Source organism: Amblyomma maculatum, chromosome 1 (assembly GCF_055883805.1).
Source record: "Amblyomma maculatum isolate TAMU_Amacu chromosome 1, ASM5588380v1, whole genome shotgun sequence".
In the NCBI taxonomy this organism is placed as follows: domain Eukaryota; kingdom Metazoa; phylum Arthropoda; class Arachnida; order Ixodida; family Ixodidae; genus Amblyomma; species Amblyomma maculatum.
In genome coordinates, this window is record NC_139344.1 from 94,095,069 (window position 1) to 94,116,101 (window position 21,033).

General features: G+C 48.4%; 2 protein-coding genes across 2 annotated transcripts in view; both read right to left on the bottom strand.

Annotated features, from left to right (window-relative positions):
- Positions 1-15,508, bottom strand: part of LOC146203219 (luciferin 4-monooxygenase-like) — a 31,112-nt gene extending 15,604 nt beyond the window's left edge. Inside the window, exon 1 of the mRNA XM_084585404.1 lies at positions 15,308-15,508. Coding sequence (XP_084441530.1) covers positions 15,308-15,317 — 10 coding nt within the window. The 5' untranslated portion in view covers positions 15,318-15,508. The remainder of the gene's footprint in view (positions 1-15,307) is intronic.
- A 1,891-nt stretch (positions 15,509-17,399) lies between these two features.
- Positions 17,400-21,033, bottom strand: part of LOC146203220 (uncharacterized) — a 77,106-nt gene continuing 73,472 nt past the window's right edge. Inside the window, exons 3-4 of the mRNA XM_084602983.1 lie at positions 18,086-18,245; positions 17,400-17,489 (exon numbers count right to left, since the gene is read on the bottom strand). Of these exons, the coding sequence (XP_084459109.1) occupies positions 17,400-17,489; positions 18,086-18,245 (250 nt within the window). The remainder of the gene's footprint in view (positions 17,490-18,085; positions 18,246-21,033) is intronic.

Genomic DNA, 21,033 nt, shown 5'->3' on the forward strand with positions numbered 1-21,033 from the left:
CCTTGTCCCTCATCTTCGCGCTGTTATTCCTTAAAAGGGTGGTCCAAATAACTGCTGATGGTCCTTCTGATAGTCACATATCGCCGCTTTTCAATCACTCGATATAGTACCAGTCACTGATTCTTTACAACCCCACGCTTAGACGCAGGTATAAAGCGAACCACAAACAACTCTTTTTTTTTTTTTTTTTTTTTATGACGTTGCGCGTTTAACACGCAGTATTAAGCTCTATTCCTTACGGTGTACTTTGGAATACACCACATTGCCGAGCAAACTACGCATATCAGATGCTTTGATTTTGGATTTCCCAATTATTAAACAGTATTCGTTTATCTTTGGACTAACCGGTGATTTAATATATTAGCTTCTTCCATATTAGTTTCCAAGTTCATTTATTCTTGTATTATTTCGGTGTTTGATGAGACATGCGGGCTATAGCATTTGAGCGCACCACTGTTTCTCGCTAATTGATTCAAGCGTATTTCCAAATGCATTATTGTCTCTATGTATTGTACCCATTTTGCAGGAGAATTTTGAATGCGCGTCTTGCCATATTTCTGTCTTTCTACCATTTATGTTGTTGCATAAATACTTGCTACTGCTTTTTCCTCTATTTATCTCTACTCTTTTAGAAGAACCCACCACATGTGTGTAATCTTACGGGTGTTAGTGTCAGTTGTCCCTCACTACTTAGTTACAATATATATATATATATATATATATATATATATATATATATATATATATATATATATATATATATATATATATATATATATATATATATATATATATATATATATATTGTTAAGCGGGGATCCAGGCACTGGTAGTGGGCACTGGTAGCGAGTAAGACCGGAGCGGGGGTGGCTCAGCTTGTAGACAGCTTGTCCGCAAAAGGCACTTCCTCTTTCTCGGCGATCTGTCCGCCTGATTGGAACTTCCTCTTTACAATCTTGCCCCCGCAGAAAAGAGGAGCCATCCTGGCGACTCAAGGAGACGAAAGGATAGCGGGATCGTAATAGGGTTTCAAACGGTCCACGTGAACAATCTCACGCCCACGGCGACGAAGGTGGGTGGAAGCGGCTAGCGGTTCAACAAGGTAATTGACGGGAGACGTCTGTTGGAGCACTAGATATGGTCCGTGGTATTTGGCAGTAAACTTGCTGATAAGACCTGGTGGTGTCGATGGGACCCAGAGCCATACGTGAGCACCGGGATAGAATTGATGCACAGGGTGGCTGCTGTCGCTGTGCGCTTTCTTCTGGGCTTGCTCGTCCGAAGTAAGCGAGCGAGCCAGCTTGCGACATTCTTCAGCGTGCCTGGCAGCTGCTGAAAGTGATGTGTACTCTGACATATCAGGACGGTAGGGGAGGATGGTGTCGAGTGGAGACGAAGGTTCACGCCCGTACAGCAGAAAAAATGGTGAGAATCCGGTAGTTGCTTGAACGGCGGTGTTATAGGTATAGGTTACAAATGGGAGAATCTTGTCCCAATCGGAGTGGTCGGAGGCGATGTACTTGGACATCATGTCACCCAGTGTGCGGTTGAAGCGCTCTGTGAGGCCATTGGTTTGAGGGTGGTACGCGCTGGCTGTCCGGTGGATGGTCTGACATTCGCGTAAGAGCGCTTCGACAACCTCGGAAAGGAAAGACTTTCCTCGATCACTTAGAAGTTCACGAGGGGCCCCGTGCCGCAGAATGAAATGATGAAGAAGAAAGGACGCGATGTTGGGTCCGGTGGCATCCTGAAGTGCTGCTGTCTCCGCATAGCGAGTAAGGTGATCGACGGCCACGATGATCCAACGATTCCCTGCAGGTGTATATGGCAGGGGTTCATACAAGTCGACGCCAACACGATCGAATGGTCGGCACGGGCACGGAAGATGCTGTAGCGGATACGGCTGATGGAGAGGAGAAGGCTTGCGACGCTGGCAGCCGATGCATGAACGCACATACTTGTTGACGAAGGTGTACATACCGCGCCAGTAAAACCGCTGTCGCAACCGTTCATAAGTCTTAAATACACCCAAATGACCACACTGCGGATCATTATGGCAAGATGCGCATATATCACTACGGAGGTGGCGAGGTACGACGAGCAGCCACTTACGGCCATCTGGCATATAACTGCGTCGATAGAGGAGACGGTCACGAAGGGCGAAATGCTGTGCTTGACGACGAAGGGCGCGAGGAGCCGGTGAAAGCGACGAGTTCGTAAGAAGATCGATTAGGGATGTTAGCCACGGATCCTTGCGCTGTTCTGATGGCATGTCGTCGATGGACAGGGAAGACAGGACGATGCTGGAGGCAGGTGACAACGGAGCGTCAGGCGGCACCGGCGAGCGAGATAAAGCGTCTGCGTCGGAATGCTTGCGCCCTGTACGATGGATAACTCGGATAGCATACTCTTGCAGTCTAAGCGACCAGCGGGCGAGACGGCCGGTGGGGTCTTTTAGTGAAGACAACCAACACAAAGCGTGGTGGTCTGTAACATCGAGTGGGCGCCCATACAAGTATGGCCGAAATTTCTGAAGCGCCCAAACAATGGCCAAGCATTCCTTTTCTGTCACCGAGTAGTTGGTCTCGGCCTTGGTCAAAGTTCGACTTGCGTACGCCACAACGTATTCATCAACACCGGGTTTTCGTTGGGCAAGAACAGCGCCGAGGCCGACGTCGCTGGCATCGGTGTGCACTTCAGTAGGAGCAGCCGGGTCAAAATGGCGCAATACGGGGGGTGAGGTAAGTATCGTGCGCAATTTCGTAAAAGCAGCATCGCAAGCCGGCGACCAGGCAGAAAGATCTTTGTGAGCGCTGAGAAGTCGCGTCAGAGGGGCAATGATGGTCGCAAAGTTCCGAACGAAACGCCTAAAATAGGAGCATAAGCCTATAAAGCTGCGTAATTGCTTGATAGATGTTGGCTTCGGGAACTCAGCGACAGCGCGAAGTTTAGATGGATCTGGAAGGATGCCATCTTTGGACACTAAATGCCCTAAAATAGTGAGTTGGCGAGCGGCGAAATGGCACTTTTTCAGATTGAGCTGTAGACCGGCGTTGCTAAGGCATTGCAAGAGAGTTTCAAGGCGAGTTAGGTGGGTCGCAAAGTCGGATGAAAATACAACAATATCATCCAAGTAGCAGAGACACGTGTGCCACTTCAAACCGCGGAGAATATTGTCCATCATGCGTTCAAATGTGGCGGGCGCATTACACAGGCCAAATGGCATGACGTTGAACTCATAGAGCCCGTCGGGGGTGACAAAAGCTGTCTTGGGGCGATCGTCCTCAGCCATCGGAACTTGCCAGTAGCCAGAACGTAAATCGATTGAAGAGAAAAATTCCGCTCCATGCAAAGTGTCCAGCGCGTCGTCTATGCGTGGTAGCGGATAGACGTCCTTTCGTGTGATCGCATTAAGGCGTCGGTAGTCCACACAGAACCGAATAGACCCGTCTTTCTTCTTGACTAAAACGACCGGGGACGCCCAAGGGCTACTGGAAGGCTGAATTACACCCCTACTGAGCATCTCGTCGACTTGCTCATCAATAATGCGGCGCTCTGAGGCTGATACACGATAAGGGCGTTGGCGTAATGGGGCGTGCGTACCAGTATAGATGTGGTGAGAAACAGTTGATGTACGACCGAAGGATAGCCGCTGGACATCAAAGGAAGCTCGGAATCGGTTCAGTAAGTCGAGGAGCTTGGCGCGTTGATCTGGAGCGAGAGCACTGTCGATGGCTTTGTCGAAGGTAGCCAGAGGCGGTGAAGGAGACGAGGAACGAGGTGGGCTAAGGGCACTGACGTTGTGGGATATTGTGTCGGCACAGGTAGAGAAAACCGGTGGGACGGTCACAAAATTTTCTGACCGAACAGGCTCAGCATGCCCAACGCACTCGCCACGTTGCAACGTGGGTGGATAGAACGAATCGTTAGTAATGGCTAGTTCGGTGCGGCCGCTTCGTACACTAAGGACGGCGCAGGGCAGGGGAAGACAGCGTCGCGAGACGAAGAGGGAAGATGGGATGAAGAGCACTGTACAGTCTTGAAGAGAGGGAGTTTATAGGCACAATCGCAGCAGATGAAGGCGGGATATGAGTAGCATCCGCAACGTGGCATTTGGCTTCCCCAAGAACGTTAGCGGCAGTCGGTGCGGTGCACAGCGGAAGAAACTCTACTTCGGCGCGAGCGCAATGAATTACGGCGCGATTGCGACACAAGAAGTCCCATCCTAAAATAATGCCATGAGAGCAGTCACGGAGAATGATAAAACTGATGACGTAGAGAACGTTCTGAATGGTGACTCGAGCCGTGCAGGTACCGGTGTCGTGACGCTGGGGCTATGTCGACCCGGCCTTCACTTGGTAGCGTGCAGAGACTCGGGGTTGAAGTAGGATTGAATCTTCGAAGTTGGTGAAATATGTACAAGCAGGTTTAATGGCACTTTGAGAAACTTATTTACAAGATTATTTACACGAAAAAGAAGGGTACATCAGCAAAATGGCAAGCGTTAAGAGTTCATAGCGAGAAGCGACTGGATGAGCCGTTTACCCAGGGCCCAGAGCGACATTTCGTGCTCTGCAGCGTCCTTAAAACCCCCTATGTCCAGCCCCTCTCTGAAGATGCTGACCAACCAAATCCAGGGCACGCCCCTCAGGTATCGGTATCCAATCGAACACATCACTGCACTGATGGTCTGAAGCACTGACTGGTCCGGCATTCATTCGTTGGGCGTGATCACTTGTTGGCGGGAAAAGCTTGGGAACGGCGAGGAGAGGAGGTACATTTCTATTCTTCAGCAAAGAAACCACAGGCTGGTTCTGACAAGTGGTTTTACTTCTCAGAAACCCGAGTGCACGTGGCGCCGCATCCGCTCCCAGCATTGTCCGTTTTCGACAATTGCAAATCTTTCCTGCATTCCTGGGAAATCACTTAATGGCTGTATGCGTCATGCTCCTTTCTTGTCCTGCACGTCAGCGGACATGTCACTCTGTCGTCTCCTTTGGAAAGTAGGCATTCCTCACTGGACGATAGGGCTTATCGACTGGAAGGGTGAACAAAAGAAAGAAAGCACTTCCTGCATTTCCCGCAGGGGGACGTTTCTTTGTGTTTTTCCAGACGTTCTCTTGGCAGGGTCAATTTGGCATTTGCAGAGTGTCCACAAAGCAAAACAGGCTTACAAAACAGGATTCCTGGAAACAGGCTCACTTAGAGCCATTGGACCATCACCACATATTCACAGCACTTAACCATGCCCACAGGCGAACAATAGAGCGCGCAAATGCGAATGCTTGGTCGTAACAGCCTCCTCCCCCGCCAGAAGAGTCTCGGAGGGCAGCAGTCCCAGCTGCTGCATGAAGAGACGACTTAATGGCCTGCACGTGAACGCTTGAAGCTCGCTGTTGCTTGTCGCGTTGTCTTGATTGTTGTAGGCCAAATTGCTCGAGCTGTCTGAAACTCAACCACATGTCGAAGCAAGCACTCGGCTCCCGTCTGAAGAGACCAGGTTAAAAGAAAACTGCCATTGTTGTTCGAGAAAAGCCCACTCTCAAGACGTTCAGGACCCACGTATTCCTAGAAAACCAAACGTGCTGCTTTACATAGCCACACATATACAAGCGCACGAAAAAAAAAAAAAAACAACCTGATTATCAATTTGGATACATGGTGAGGAACATCTCGAACCGCTTAGAAAGAGCGGCTAAGCGCGTCCGCATTCCCATTTAACTTCCCCTTTTTGTATCTTATTTCAAAATTGTACTGCTGTAAAATCAAGCTCCACATAAGAAGGCGACTGTTCTTCGATGTCGCAGTTTGCAGCCAAGCCAGGGGACAATGGTCCGTCTCTGCGGTGAATTTGGCCCCTCCAAGATAGCACTGCAATTTTTGAATGGCCCATACAATGCAAGCGCATTCTTTCTCTGACGCGCAATAAGCCCTCTCTCTAGAACTCAGTTTTCTGCTCAAGTAGAGCACGGGGTGCTCATTACCGTCGTCATCTCTCTGGCAGAGAACAGCACCTAACCCTCGATCACTGGCATCACACTGGACCGTGAATTCTCGGCCATAGTCTGGAGCTCGCAATACCGGACGGCTAATCAGCACAGCCTTCAGGTTTACGAAGGAGGCTTCCTTTTGTTCGTCCCAGACTACATTTGTCGGTTCTGTCTTGCGGAGAGCGTCGGTCAGAGGGCTAGCCAAAGCTGAATAGTTAGGGATGTAGTGATTGTAGTACCCAGTCAGACCCAGGAATGCTCGAATTTCCGTCTTCGTGCTCGGCCGCGGGTAGTCTGCTACCGCAGAAATCTTAATCTCGCTGGGTTTCCTGAAACCTTGACCTACATTGTGACCCAAGTAGTCCACGGTCGCCCTTGCCAGGCAACATTTCTCGGCCTTTACGGTTAGTCCAGCTTGACGCAAAAGGCTCAGTACAGCTCTTAGATGTACCATATGGTCCGCCCATGAGTCGGAAAAAACCGCAATGTCATCTAAGTAAGGCACTGCGAATGTTTCACACCCCTTTAAAACCCTATCCATGAGTCGGGAAAAACAAAATGGAGCATTTTTGAGCCCGAAACTCATCATTGTTGGCTGGTAGCTGCCCGTCGGAGTGACGAAAGCCGCGTATCTGCTGGCGCGTTCAGTGAGCGGTACTTGCCAGTATCCTCGAGTAAGGTCCAGCGTAGTCACATATGCCGCTCTACTGACCTGTTCTACTCTCTCCTCAATATTCGGAATAGGATACACTTGATCCCTGGTGAGAGAATTTAGCTTTCGGTAGTCTACCACAGGCCTAGGGTCTTTACCTGGAGCTTCTACTAAGATCATAGGCGAAGCATAATCGCTTTCCGAGGGTTTTATTACTCCCAATTCCAGCATGCGAGTTACTTCCCTATCCAGAATTTCTCTTTGCCTTGGAGAAAATCGGTAGCACCTTGATCGCACTGGCACGTCTGAAGTCAGCTCAATATCGTGCTCGGTCAAATCAGTTCTGCCTGGCCTGTCCACGAAGCAGGCCTCAAACTCTGTTATTATCTCGCCCAGATCGGACAGCTGGGATTTCTTTAGTTCTCCTCTCTGCTCCGTCTTTTTGAGAAGCTCCTGAGCGTTGCTTCCTTTTCCGCTGAGGCAAATCAAGTTGTCCCCCATCTCCTCGGGAAGGTTTAACGTTAGATTTACCACGGCTTCCCTCTGCACATAAGGCTTCATAAGATTGCAATGATAAATGCGCACTTCTTTACGCCTACCGGGAATTTTCACTGCGTAGTTAGTGTTAGAAAGCTTTGCAACGACTTCAGCCGGTCCTTCCCACTGTACTTCGAGCTTATTCTGCCTTGAACTTCTCAGCAACATCACCTGGTCCCCGATACAAAACGTCCTTTGACGGGCTGTCTTATCATAGTACACCTTGGAACGAGCCTGGGCTGACTTCATGCTGGCCTCAACGAGTTCCTTAGTGTTATGTAAGCGATTCAAGAGGTTCAGAATGATTTCTACTACTGTTGGGTCTTCTCCGCGCCCCTCCCAGGCTTCGCGCACCATTCGCAAAGGTGAGCGCAGTGACCTTCCGTACACCAACTCGGCTGGGCTAAATCCAGTGGATTCGTGCGGCACTGACCGCAAAGCGAAAAGCGCTGCAGGCAGGCAGGTATCCCATTCGCGCTTGTTTTCATAGCACAGTCCCCTCAGGACTCGTTTGAGAACAGAGTGCCATCTTTCTACGCTGTTGCTCTGCGGATGATGGATCGAGCTATGCACTACCTTAATGCCGCATCGCTCGAGAAATGAGGTGGTGAGGACACTCGTGAAAACGCTACCCTGATCACTTTGGACCTCGGAAGGGAATCCAACTCGTGCAAACACTGACAGCAGCGAATCCACTACACTCTCGGACGTCACCTCGCGCAGCGGAACAGCCTCTGGAAACTTTGTGGCTGGGCATAACATAGTGAGGATATAACGGTACCCTGACTCTGTCACAGGAAGTGGCCCAACTACATCTATTACTAACCGGTGAAACGGCTCGGTAATGATTGGTACTAACACCATCGGCGCTTTCCACTTATCTTGCGCCTTTCCAACCCGCTGGCACGTGTCGCATGACCGTACAAAATTTTCCGTGTCCTTAAAACATCCAGGCCAATAGTATTCTTGCAACAGCCTCTGCTTTGTTTTCTTTATTCCAAGGTGACATGACCACGAGCTGCCATGGGAAAGTCGCAGTAAGTCTCCGCGGTACTTTTGGGGAACAACTAATTGGTCCCGCTCTACTCCGCGCTTATCCTTGAATAAGCGATACAGCACTCCCTTTCTCATCTCGAAAGAAATATTGTTTGCTGTCTTAGTGGCGCGGTGGCGCTCCCTTATCTCCTGTATCTTGGGATCATTGGCTTGCTCTATAGCTAAGTCCTCTCGGGTTCCACTTAAAAGTCTCGTGAGATTACTAGACACTGGCGGCAAGAGGTTACTCTCAAGAACGTCCTCATTCCGCGTCTCATCAAGCTCACTTTCAAGTTGACATATCTGAGATGCCTCGCTCTCAAAGTTTTCTGACCTGCTATCTTCCACATCGACCACTGTTTTAACTGCCGTTTCTTCCGCTGTGGAATTTTCTGGTATGAGCAGTGTAGCTAGTTCTCGCGCCCTTGAACGTGTTAAGGCTTGCACAACTCTGTCTCCGAACAGGATGCCCCTCTTTCGCAGTAGCATGTCCGATTTGTTGGAGAACAAATACGGATAGCACTTAGGAAGCTTTCCTGAAACGGCAGCCTCGGTTGTTAATTCGCCGAAAGGGCCCTCGATGACCACGTTCGCGATCGGCAAGCACACACTCTGTTCCTCAACTACCTGTCGGATCCATGCACACTGTCCTGTATAGTCGGAAGGCGATACATACGCCGGATGGACAACATCCATCGTTGCGGCCGAATCGCGCAGTACCTTGCAAGGCTTCCCGTTGACTACTAGGTCATGCAGGTAGGGTTCTAAAAGCTGCATATTTTCATCGCAGTCCCTGACATACGAGAAAGCAATCTTTTCTTTCCGGCAGTTGACGGCAATGTGACCCTGCTCATTACACCTAAAGCATGTGAGCGGCTTCCTAGCCTCAAGCTTATTCTTTGTGTTCTGCACGTTGGTCACTTCCCCACTTTTCTCACTGCCGTCCTTTCTAGGGAATTTGCCTGAAGAAACCTTCATTTCTTCGTTTCCAACTCTAGCAAAGTGCCTTTCCTGACGGTTTTTCACACTGAACTTGGGATTGCGGGGCCTATCCACTGCTGGGTTGCTGAATTGTCGGCGCGAAGCATACTCCTCAATAAGTTCGGCAGCTTCAGTTGCCGACTTAATTTCGCCTCTGTCCTGTAACCAATTTCTTTCTTTTTCTGGGAGGCAGTTATAAAACTGCTCCAAAAGAATTCGCTCGACTACAGCGTCCCTATCACTGTAGGAATCTGTGCTCTTTAGCCACTCGCCCAAATTTACTCTTAAATTGTACAGGAATTCAGGGTAACTCTCGTCCCTGGACTTAGTAGCGTTCCGAAAACGTTGTCTGAACGCCTCGGCGCTAAGCCTATACTTTCTCAGAAGGCAAGCTTTGACCTTCTCGTAGTTGTCCGCGTCCTCCTTGCTTAGCCGCGCGACAACCTCCGCTGCCTCGCTGGGCAGAACCGTCAATAATCTCTGAGACCAAGTGTCTCGCTGGAAGGACAGTTTTTCGCAGGTTCGCTCAAAGTTAGCCAGATACAGACCGATATCCCCTGTTATCACATATGGCTGCATGTACTTTGACATCTTGAAATCTGCCTCCTTGTTGAGATGAGGTACCGCTAGCTGGGGACAATCGCCCGACCTCTTGCTCAACTCTAGTTCTAATTTCCGGAGCTCAATTTCTTGGTCCAGCTTTTTTGCTTCTCTTTCAAGCTTCTCACGTTCGTGCTCCCTTTCCTCTTTTTCCCTCTCAAGTTCACGCTCCCTTTCCTCTTTTTCCCTCTGACGTTCACGCTCCCTTTCCTCTTTTTCCCTCTGACGTTCGCGCTCCCTTTCCTCTTTTTCCCTCTCAAGTTCACGCTCACGCCTCTTTTCCTCTTTTTCCCGCTCTTTCTGCTGTCTGAGCTGCTCCTCCTTTTTTTGGGCGATGAGGTTCCATGCTTCACTGAGCTCCTCATCATCGGCTCCCAAATCTGTGATTGCCTTTATAATCAAAGGTTTTCGTGCCAAACCTCTTGTATCAATTCCCAATTCCTCACACAATTGCAACAGTTCCGGTTTCTGCAGCTTTTGTAGGTCCATGATCGCTCCGAGTGTCGGCTACTTCCAAAACAACAGTGCAAACTACCAAACCTAAAGGCGTTTCAACACTTTTTACCAGTTCTAAAATCTAACCCTGTTCTAGAACCTGGTCCACATCAGAAGAAAAGCCAAGCACTCACCCACACATGCGATCGATGTTCCGAGCTGCTCTCTTGTTGGCCGATTGTTGCGCCTGCTTGTTGCTTGAGATGCCACCTCCGATCACAAGATGTGGCTTGTAGATTCTGATCCACCTCGAATCACCAGATGTTGTAGCTTGTAGATCCAGATCCCACCTCCAGTCATCAGATGTTGTGGCTTGTAGATTCAGATCCCAACGCTGGTCACCAGTTGTCGTGACGCTGGGGCTATGTCGACCCGGCCTTCACTTGGTAGCGTGCAGAGACTCGGGGTTGAAGTAGGATTGAATCTTCGAAGTTGGTGAAATATGTACAAGCAGGTTTAATGGCACTTTGAGAAACTTATTTACAAGATTATTTACACGAAAAAGAAGGGTACATCAGCAAAATGGCAAGCGTTAAGAGTTCATAGCGAGAAGCGACTGGATGAGCCGTTTACCCAGGGCCCAGAGCGACATTTCGTGCTCTGCAGCGTCCTTAAAACCCCCTATGTCCAGCCCCTCTCTGAAGATGCTGACCAACCAAATCCAGGGCACGCCCCTCAGGTATCGGCATCCAATCGAACACATCACTGCACTGATGGTCTGAAGCACTGACTGGTCCGGCATTCATTCGTTGGGCGTGATCACTTGTTGGCGGGAAAAGCTTGGGAACGGCGAGGAGAGGAGGTACATTTCTATTCTTCAGCAAAGAAACCACAGGCTGGTTCTGACAAGTGGTTTTACTTCTCAGAAACCCGAGTGCACGTGGCGCCGCATCCGCTCCCAGCATTGTCCGTTTTCGACAATTGCAAATCTTTCCTGCATTCCTGGGAAATCACTTAATGGCTGTATGCGTCATGCTCCTTTCTTGTCCTGCACGTCAGCGGACATGTCACTCTGTCGTCTCCTTTGGAAAGTAGGCATTCCTCACTGGACGATAGGGCTTATCGACTGGAAGGGTGAACAAAAGAAAGAAAGCACTTCCTGCATTTCCCGCAGGGGGACGTTTCTTTGTGTTTTTCCAGACGTTCTCTTGGCAGGGTCAATTTGGCATTTGCAGAGTGTCCACAAAGCAAAACAGGCTTACAAAACAGGATTCCTGGAAACAGGCTCACTTAGAGCCATTGGACCATCACCACATATTCACAGCACTTAACCATGCCCACAGGCGAACAATAGAGCGCGCAAATGCGAATGCTTGGTCGTAACACCGGTCGGTTCGATGTGCTGAGCAGTGGCGGTGTGCAATGAAACCCCAGAATATGGCAGAATAACTTTATGTAACAAGTGGCACAGTTTAACATCAATAACCGACACAGCAGCACCAGTATCTACAAGCGCAAGAGTACAAATATTTTCAATGGTAAGTTCAATTAAATTGTTCGGTGGCGAAGCAGGACTTTCACTGGTCGACGGAAGCGCAGTTCTTGCCTGCGGAACTGCGTCTAGTGGCTTTCCGGCATTGGCGAGGTAGAACGGCGACGCATCGGCGACGGAGAGCGACGGCGCGGAGAGGTTGAGCGGTTGTCATTCGAGAAGTGGTCAAAGCAGTCAAAGTTGGACGAGGGCTGAGGGGACGCACGGAGATGGAACGGCGGCTGCGCGTAGTTGACCGGGCTCTGATCGAAAGCGTACGGGGTCGGGTGACGGCGGCACAGGCGTGCAACATGGCCAGGGAGACCACATGCAAAGCAAATGGGCCGGTTGTCAGATGTGCGCCAAGGGCGTAGAATAGGTGGCGCACGGCGCTGGGTGAAAAATGCCTGCTGAGGTGAACCGTACGATGGAAAAGGCGTAGGAGGTGGTGGTCTTGCGGCAACCTCAGCATACGACAGTGGAGTGTGTGCGGGCGTCGGGACAGCGTCGGCATGAATGAGCGGAGCTGTCAGTGGTGCGGCATGAAGATTTGGTTGTCGAGGGGGCGGAAGTGCGTCGGCAACTTGTTCCTGAATAACCTGGCGTATGGTCGGAGCCAGGTGTGAACTGGAATGCGGAACGTTAGGAATTAGCGATAATTGCCGTGCAACTTCTTCGCGTACGAAGTCTTTAATTTCTTGAATTAGTGTGGAGCTGACAGGGGCGTCAGACATAGCCGCGATCGTGGCTTCAGGTTGTCGAGGGACGATGCGTTGCCGACGAAAGTCGTCGTAGCTTTAACACATCGTGACAACCTCACTTACAGTACGGGGCTCTTTTGCCATCAGAATGTTGAATGCGCCTTCGTGGATGCCCATCATGATGTGGCGAATCTTCTCGGCTTCAGTCATTGATGCGTTTACACGATGACACAAATCTAAAACGTCTTCGATGTAGCTGGTAAAAGTTTCTCCTGTCTGCTGGATCCGCTCGCGCAAACGCTGTTCGGCGCGAAGCTTGCGGACCGCAGGGCGACCGAAGACATCCACAAAGCGAGATTTGAACGAGGCCCAAGTTGGAATGTCAGCCTCGTGATTGGTGAACCACAACTTTGCCACTTGTGTAAGGTAGAAGATAACGTTGTTAAGTTTCAAGACGTCATCCCACTTATTATGGGTGCTTACACGCTCATACGACGAAAGCCAGTCCTCCACGTCCTGATCGTCGGTACCGCTGAAGAACGGCGGGTCCCGCTGTCGAAGCACCCCGGAGCATGGAATTGAAGAGGCCGAAGAGGCCGAGGTAGCGGGGCCGGTGGTGTTGGTGCTGGAGTCAGTCATTGCGGTTGGAATTCGGCGGCTGCGGAGCTCCAGGGCGAGAAAGTAGAAGAGAAATCCCGCGACCTCCACCAAGTGTTAAGCGGGGATCCAGGCACTGGTAGTGGGCACTGGTAGCGAGTAAGACCGGAGCGGGGGTGGCTCAGCTTGTAGACAGCTTGTCCGCAAAAGGCACTTCCTCTTTACAATATATATATATGTATATATATATATATATATTCGCTCTCACAACTGTCTTGCCAGGATGCGTAGCCCCAGTCACGTTCTTTATCTGGCTTTTTGGCTTATCTCCCTTCAACACTTTACTGTGATTGAAAAAATGTTGAATAAATGATACAAAATGAAATATTTGACCAGAACAATAAATAATTTACTGCATATCTTCAATTAATTTAAAGAAAGCAGCCAAGAATGCTCTGAAATAAAAAAAAATAAGTAGCATCTAGTTGGCACAGATATAACTCATAATTCGTGTGCTCCTAATGCCAAAAATCCACATTCTTTCGTCACTAACGACTTTTAGTGCACAGAAGTGAAGAAGAGGAAGGGGTGAGAAGTATTTAACATTCCAGAACAGATATTTGGCATGCACGAATTCTAGAAAATAAACTGTGGTTCAGCACCAAAGACTGAATGACCGACTACAACGATATAACCAAGGTGTTCCGCCTAGCTCGCAGAACTCTTCCACGCCCTTGCTCGGGGCTCAGTTGAGAGCAAGCCGTTTTATTCAGACAGCTACAGACGGGCTCACTCCCCAGCCCGTCGCTGATGCATAGAATGTATCCCGAGACGCACCCGACAGACAAATGCGGAGTCTGCCGAACGGAGACGGCCGGCTTCGCACACATGCTGTGGAATTGTAGCAAGTACCAGGAAGAAGCAAAGTCTGGGAGGATCCCGCCGCGACTGGAAGCTGCCACAGGGAGCGACAATCAAGAGGAACAGCTCTGGGCCGTCCAGCAGGTCATCAAGGTGCTGGCCCGGCAGGGAACCAGCAAGTCGGCCACGGCGAGCGGGGACCCAGGCCGCGCGGCCGGTGCCCAGAGGACGACGTAGGCCCCGTCCGGAGCGCGCGCGCGCGAGCGCGCGTTTTACTGCAGGCCCCGAATAAACGTTTTACCAATCCAATCTGAGTTAAGTTTCTTATCTCGAGCTTTCGAATATAATTTACACCTTTCAAATTCCTCGCAATACGTTATTTGTAACGGCAACCGTACTCCCAAGCGACTCAGGCTATGAGGGACGTGTAGTGGAGGGTTCCGGAAGTTTCGATCACCTGGAATTCTTTAACGTGCACTGAAATCGCACAGCACACGGGTGCTTAGCTTTTCTCCTCTATCGAAAAGCGGCCGCAGCGACCGGGATCAAACCTGTGTCCTTGGGATCAGCAGTCGAACGATATGCACTGTGTGAAATTAAATACATTCTGCTCATCGTAATGTAGCTGTGTAATAAACTCTTAGGCTCCTATTAAAAGTAATTAGTATTATTTGTGCCTCACGCGAAGCAAGCTGACACCGCCACCTGAAACGACAAATTTTTCAGCAGGCCCGAACAGTGAATGGTTTTTCGCTGCCCAACATCAAATGTGGGCTCCCACATAACCATTGAGCGATACACAAGGGGCACCAGTGAGAGGCACCAGTATGAGCAGGCGTCTAGAACTGCTACATGTGTGATGACGTGACGACATGAGCTCTAACTGAAAAAAGAAAACATCACTAGTCGAGCTTGGGCGTGCAGTTAGTCGAAATTCAAGCAGCGCATTCCAGTCCTGCGACGCATTCGCAATCACAATTCCTGCTCCGAACTTAAATAATAATAATAAAAAAGAATACTTTTCTCAACCTTGTGACATACAAGTAGAGGTAGAAGCAACGTTACAGGGAGCACTGGGTTTTCTTGAAAGTTTGAGTTGACAGATAGCTCGAGTCGTCTTGTGCCGTCCCTTGTGTAATATATAGTTAACCTACCCGTACGTTAAGCTGCACGACGAGCTAGCCTCGTTTAAAGCTTTGCTGATAAAAATGTACTCTAATGATATTTCTGATCCGAGTTTTAAAATATCGCGTAGCTATAATTCGTCCGGAGGTTAGCTATAAGAAAGTGGACTTCTAATGTGTGCAGCAGTCCCGATTGAATGCTTTTCACGTGTTCTATTTTAGTCGCTACCTGCATACTGAGCCAGTTGTGAGTGAGCACGCACTGGGCGTCATGATGGCCTTGGAGAAGATGATGGCCCCGCCGGCGAAGAAGGCTCCGCCGATGGCGAGCAACAGGTCGCCGCTGTTGGCGGCGTGTACGCAGGCCAGTTGGCCGGGTCCGAAGCCATGTCGCTGGAGGCCCGCCGCCACGCGCAGCCATCGCTCGCATAGCTGGGAGTAGCTGTAGCTGGTTCCGTCATGCTCAGTCTGCACATCATCGGACACACGCACGGTTGCAGTGGACTGGGGAAAGGGGCGGGGGGGGGGGGGGGGGATTTTTCCTGCTGCTATTATAGATCTTTGCAACGGGCGAGGAGGCTGTCGAAACGCCTCTTCTCTGGGCTGTTGGAAACTGGTTCCGCTGACGCCTCTACCATGCTGACGTCAGGCGCACACAACAGCCCAGCGAGCATTATGGAGACGTCCAGGATGCCCTCGTTGCAAAGGTCTATAAAGGCAGATGCATGTATGCAGGCGCCTGCCCTAAATAAACGATGGTGACATAAACGAGTAGCTGGAGGTATGGCTGCATGTGGTGAGTGTAACAGCTTAAGTGCGTGCAATTGCTTCCAAGGGGAAATACCGTTAGTTATCTTTGTCTTCTCTTGTATCAAGTGACATAGCGAAATGCTCCATAAAACTTTGATATGGCCGCAGCGTAGTTCGATTTATCCACGGAGACGGTAGAGAAATTCGGGCTTACTATCCTTCGGAGCAGATGCTGGGGCATGGTAAGCAAGAAGTTTCAAGAGAAAATTGAGCAAGAAGTCACGAGCATAAAATAGCGTATAGGCAACGTAAATGAAGCATAGGCATACAGTGAACCGCATTTTGAACGTGTATGATGCGCAATGATCCTTGCTGGCTGATACCACAGTTTCTCAAAGATACGTGGGTACTGACATCAAGCAAACCATAGAGGGAATACCGACACGTTTAATGCAGTTCGCTTTAGGGCCTCATCGAGTTCACAGCCAACTGTCGCCACAAGCACGGGCTAATGGGGTTGACCTCTCGTAAGTGTCGGTTTCTTACTACTTTGCTCAGTCTGTGAAGCAAGAGAAGACAGCTAGTACATGCCCGTACAATATCCGTAGCAAAAACATGTACATGCCGCAAATCTGTTAAATAGGCACGTTTTTTTTTTTTTTTTTTTCTGGGACGAGCTTCCCTGTAGGCGTCCTGTGCTACACCGCGTGTCACTTAAAACGTGATCTAACGGGGAGGGTGTCGGCTGTGATGACCCCCTAAACTTCCTATGAAATCAAGGTTGCCAGATACGAGGTGCTTGTTAAGCTAATCAGCAAACAAAGCGCATGAGAACTGAGGCGCACGTTATGAAATAATACAAAGGGAGCCGACAGTCACTGCCCCAAAGGAAGCATATAGGTTATTTCGTGATATAATAATGTAAGCGATTAGAAAGTAGAACAAAAACAATCACAAGCTGTCGCTGGGATCCGAACCGGTGGAGTCCATGAGAAAAGCCATCTAAGCGGATTATGACATGATGCGGTCTTGGGAAAGCACAATTATATTGCGGGACTTCGCAGTTTGAAACACGCGTTAAATTAAATCGCGTCGAAAAGAATAAATAAGCGTAACGCAATTTCATGACATAATTTCGCTGGCATTCGAGATATTGCAATTTTTGAGCTGTAGTATGATAGTGCATGTAATAATGTGGCACTGAACAGCTTGCACACGATGTGTACGCCCGCTTAAAACATCTAAAACTTCGACCTCAGAGCAGTGGTTCATTTTTTCCTGATATCCAACTGCGCATCATTACATATGTATATATTACTATATGGCAAAAGTGAAATAAACATTAATTAATGAATGAATGAATTAATTATTTCATTCATTCACATGAAGTCAAGAGAAACTAAATTTACCACACCCCTCGTGCGCCAAAAAAACTCTTGTCACACATATCGCGTATCGAACATAAAATTCGCTAAGCAGCTCTTGTTAGCACTTTACAGCGTAAGTCCAAAGGCAGAGAGAAATAAACTTAAGAGCAGGCGTGAAATATTCGCCCCAGGTGGGCAGCCTCCTGAGTCCAGGAAGCCATGGACCCGAGCGATGTCCCTATTCGACGAGACTAGGCTGGTCAGCCAGGCTGAAGCTTGACAGCTCGGTCTCCCACTGCTCCTCCGTTAGGTCCCTGCCCCTTGGTCCCTTGCATCCCCACACCATATATGTTGTAGGGTGTTTGACGCGCAACGGAATGTGCATTCATATTTGTGGGTGGTGAGCGATATCCGATGTATAGTAAGGTGCCATGGACGTGACTGTTGGCTTGCATTTTTCGGACGGTGAGTGCTTAAAATTAGTTCGTGTTATTTGCGCAGCTTTTTCACTTTCTAACAAGCGTTGCCTGAATGCAAGCAGCTTGAACTACTTTGCATACCTACAGAATAACGGAAAACCCTGAAATATGTATTCACAGCTTGAAGTTGAACAACGAGGCTAGGATGTCATGTCGGCGGTCCTATAGAGCCGACCTCTTCATTCAATACAAGTGTGGTTTCTTTTCTTTTTTCTTTTTTATTCTGTCGAGGTCTTACCAGGCAATCGTGTGGTTCTGTATAGATTCAAAAGCTTCCTCACTCACCTGCCAAGCGATTGCCTTTCTGTTTTCTATATTTTGCAATAAACTCAATATCACAACCAGAAAACTGCGATGTTTGTTGATCGAAATAAGCATGAGCGAGGTATGCGCCCGTTCATTTTCACGCGCGTAGATCATCTAGCATCATGATGCTTATGCGTACCACGGCAAGGCGGTCTCCGTAATACTTGCAGGTCTCCCAGAGGAATGTTGCAAAGTCCACCTCCGGTATTTTCATGTCCTGAATCTTGTGCTTAACGACGCCAGCATCTATGATGACAGACATTTCAGCGACCTTCTGAATGTCCACCAGTTCAAGCGCTCTGTGCAGAAAAGACAAGATAGCGCGTCGCTTTAGGAAGACAATTAACAACATTATGAAGGTAAACGCACTAGCACTTTTACTTTTACATACTGGCACTAGCATAAAGCACGTTCTAAACGTCAACTTGCGTGCGATTGTAAGATGTAAGAGCGTTTACGAATTTCGTCTTCAACATGATTGCGGGCGGGTGTCAGTAAATATCCTGCGACAATGCAATATGACAAAACTGGAAGGCTCTGATCTTAAATGAACGTCCACGCATCCTTTTGGAGTGTCGCAGATAGAGATATCGCTGCCGAAGGTACATTAACTATCATGTTTCACTTCTCCGCGGGACCCTCAACAGCACCGCGGAGGAAACGACAAAGAAGGGAGCGAAAGAAAAAAAGCGCTGTGGCGGACGCTTCAGGTGGTAATAAATATTTAGACGATGCAGCGTGACAGGTGAGCACCTCATCTCAGTGCTCATGTTTCGGTTTTTGTTAATTTCGATCGATATTACTAGGGTATTTCGACAGGCACAAACTGTATAATATAAGCTTGGGTGTTCTTCGCAGTATAGTCATGCGTTGTGGTATATTGTTGGATGTATCTTGTGCGTTATAAACTAAGGTGAAGGCATAATTGTTCTTTTGCAAATGTTGTGATGGTGGTTTCCTCTTTTTTCGTTAAGCAGTGATCTGGTTGCGCGTATTTAATTTTTGCTAATTTTAATGCTGTAATATATTCCTGTAGTCGGGCACACTTATAAATGCTGCAGTTATAACGAACACTCCCTTATTACGAAGAAGTGTGGCGTTACTGCAAAATATGTATGAGGGCTATGACACTACGATACCCTATTATTTTATATAGCTTATAACGGCTTAGCACCTGCGTAATCGTCCCAGGAGTGATTCTGCTAAAAAATTACACCTATCTCTTTACACTTCGGTACTAGTTGGACTAGCATAACTGTGTTATCCAGGGTAACTGTTTTATTTTTGCCATGGAATAATTCTGCTTTTGTTCTCAACGTATTTATTTTTAGAAAATTTTTACCAGCCCATTGATTTAATTTATCCAGCAACACTTGCTATTGGCCTAGTTGGTCTTCCATGATCTTTCATCAACTATCCTTTCGAAAAATAATAATAATTGGTTCACAGGAAGGGTAAGGCGCAGTATCTGTCACATACTGTCCGTGGACACCTGAACCGCGCCGTGAGGGAATGGAGGAAGGTGGGAGTGGAAGTGGAAAGACAGAAAGAGGAGCCGTGATCGAGAGCTACGGAGTAATTTCGATCACCTGGGAATCTTTAATGTGCACTGAGATCGCACAACATACGGACGCCTCTTCGTTTCGCCTCCATCGAAACGCAGCCGCCGCGGCTTTCCTTGCGAGTCTGTTGGTTTTTTTTTTCTAATTCACGAAATAATAATTTATCCAGTAGTATGTCTGCTTCCCAAACGGGTTCATTGCCTTTTTTGTCGGCTACAAATATGTTCATACCATCTGCATAGATGATATATTTGGCATGGTCGCTTACGTGTAAAACTCCGTTTACTTATATATTGCACAGAAAATTACCTCAAATGCTACCTCGCGGTAGGCCACTACACACCGGTAACGGACCGAAAAGACAGGAATCTATACTATTTGGCCACGATTTGGCAGGTATGCGACGCGATAAGAGGAACTGCGTTTCCTCGAAAGCAGTAGCACTTAAGTATCCGTATCAAAACTTTGTGGGTTATTTGAAAAATCTACAAAGGCTCCCAGTACAAGCCCTCACTCTTCTATTGCAGATAGGATAATTTCTTTTTGCGCCAGCAAAGAAAATTCTGCTTCGTATCCCTTGCAGAAGACAAACTAGGGTGGAGTTGTGAACGGGTTATGTTTTGGAGAGCAGCTCCTATTCTTCCGTTTGGTGGCTGACCCGCGTTAGCATCGTTGTCGATGTAACTGAGCGAAAGAGAGCCACGAGCCAAAGAGGATTTCTCAGAAGAGAAATAAGAGCGACAAGCTCCGCGCCGCTTGTTCGTGGCTCTTCTTTCTCTTCCTCTAAGATATTCCCCTCGGCTCGAGAAAAAAAAAAGCGTTTTGGCCCTGTAGCCATTGCTCTTGGTGTAACCGAGCGGAAAAGAGCCACAGAAGAGTCACGATACAAAGATAATATCTCCCCGGCTCGTGAAAAAAAAAAAAAAACGCTTTGGCCCTGTAGCTATTGTTCTCGGTGTAACCGAGCGAAAAAGAGCCACGAGAGAGTCACAATATAAAGGGAGTTTCTCAGAAAAAAAAAAAAAAAAGAAGACCCACGAGCTCCGCGTCGCTCGCTCGTAGCTGTTCTTTCTCTTTTTCTGATAAATTCTCTTTGGCTCTTGAGAAAAATAACGAGTGTTCTGTAACTGCGCATACTTGCATACAATCTTCTCTCAAATTCTTTGCCTAAATATGTCGCAAAAACGCTTAAATAGTCGCGCTAAAATTTCGCGTTAAGGAGCGTCGTAACCAGCCTTAAATTTTTTTTCTTTGAAGATAAATATACGGGCCGGTACTTCTTCTTTTGGGGACTACACTAGCGCGAACAACCTTTTTTTTTATTATTATTGCGATAGCATGCCTAGTAGCATGAATTACTATCTACAAATACAGGTACAGTCCAGATTCGCTAAGGAAACCTTGTAATGGCCGGTGATGTGGACCATAGTATCCAGGCGTCCACATCCGTCAATCGACCTGGGGGAGGCCCGCATTGGAGCAGGTGTTTCTGCCGGACGGCGTGTAGAGAGGGGCACGCCCAGAG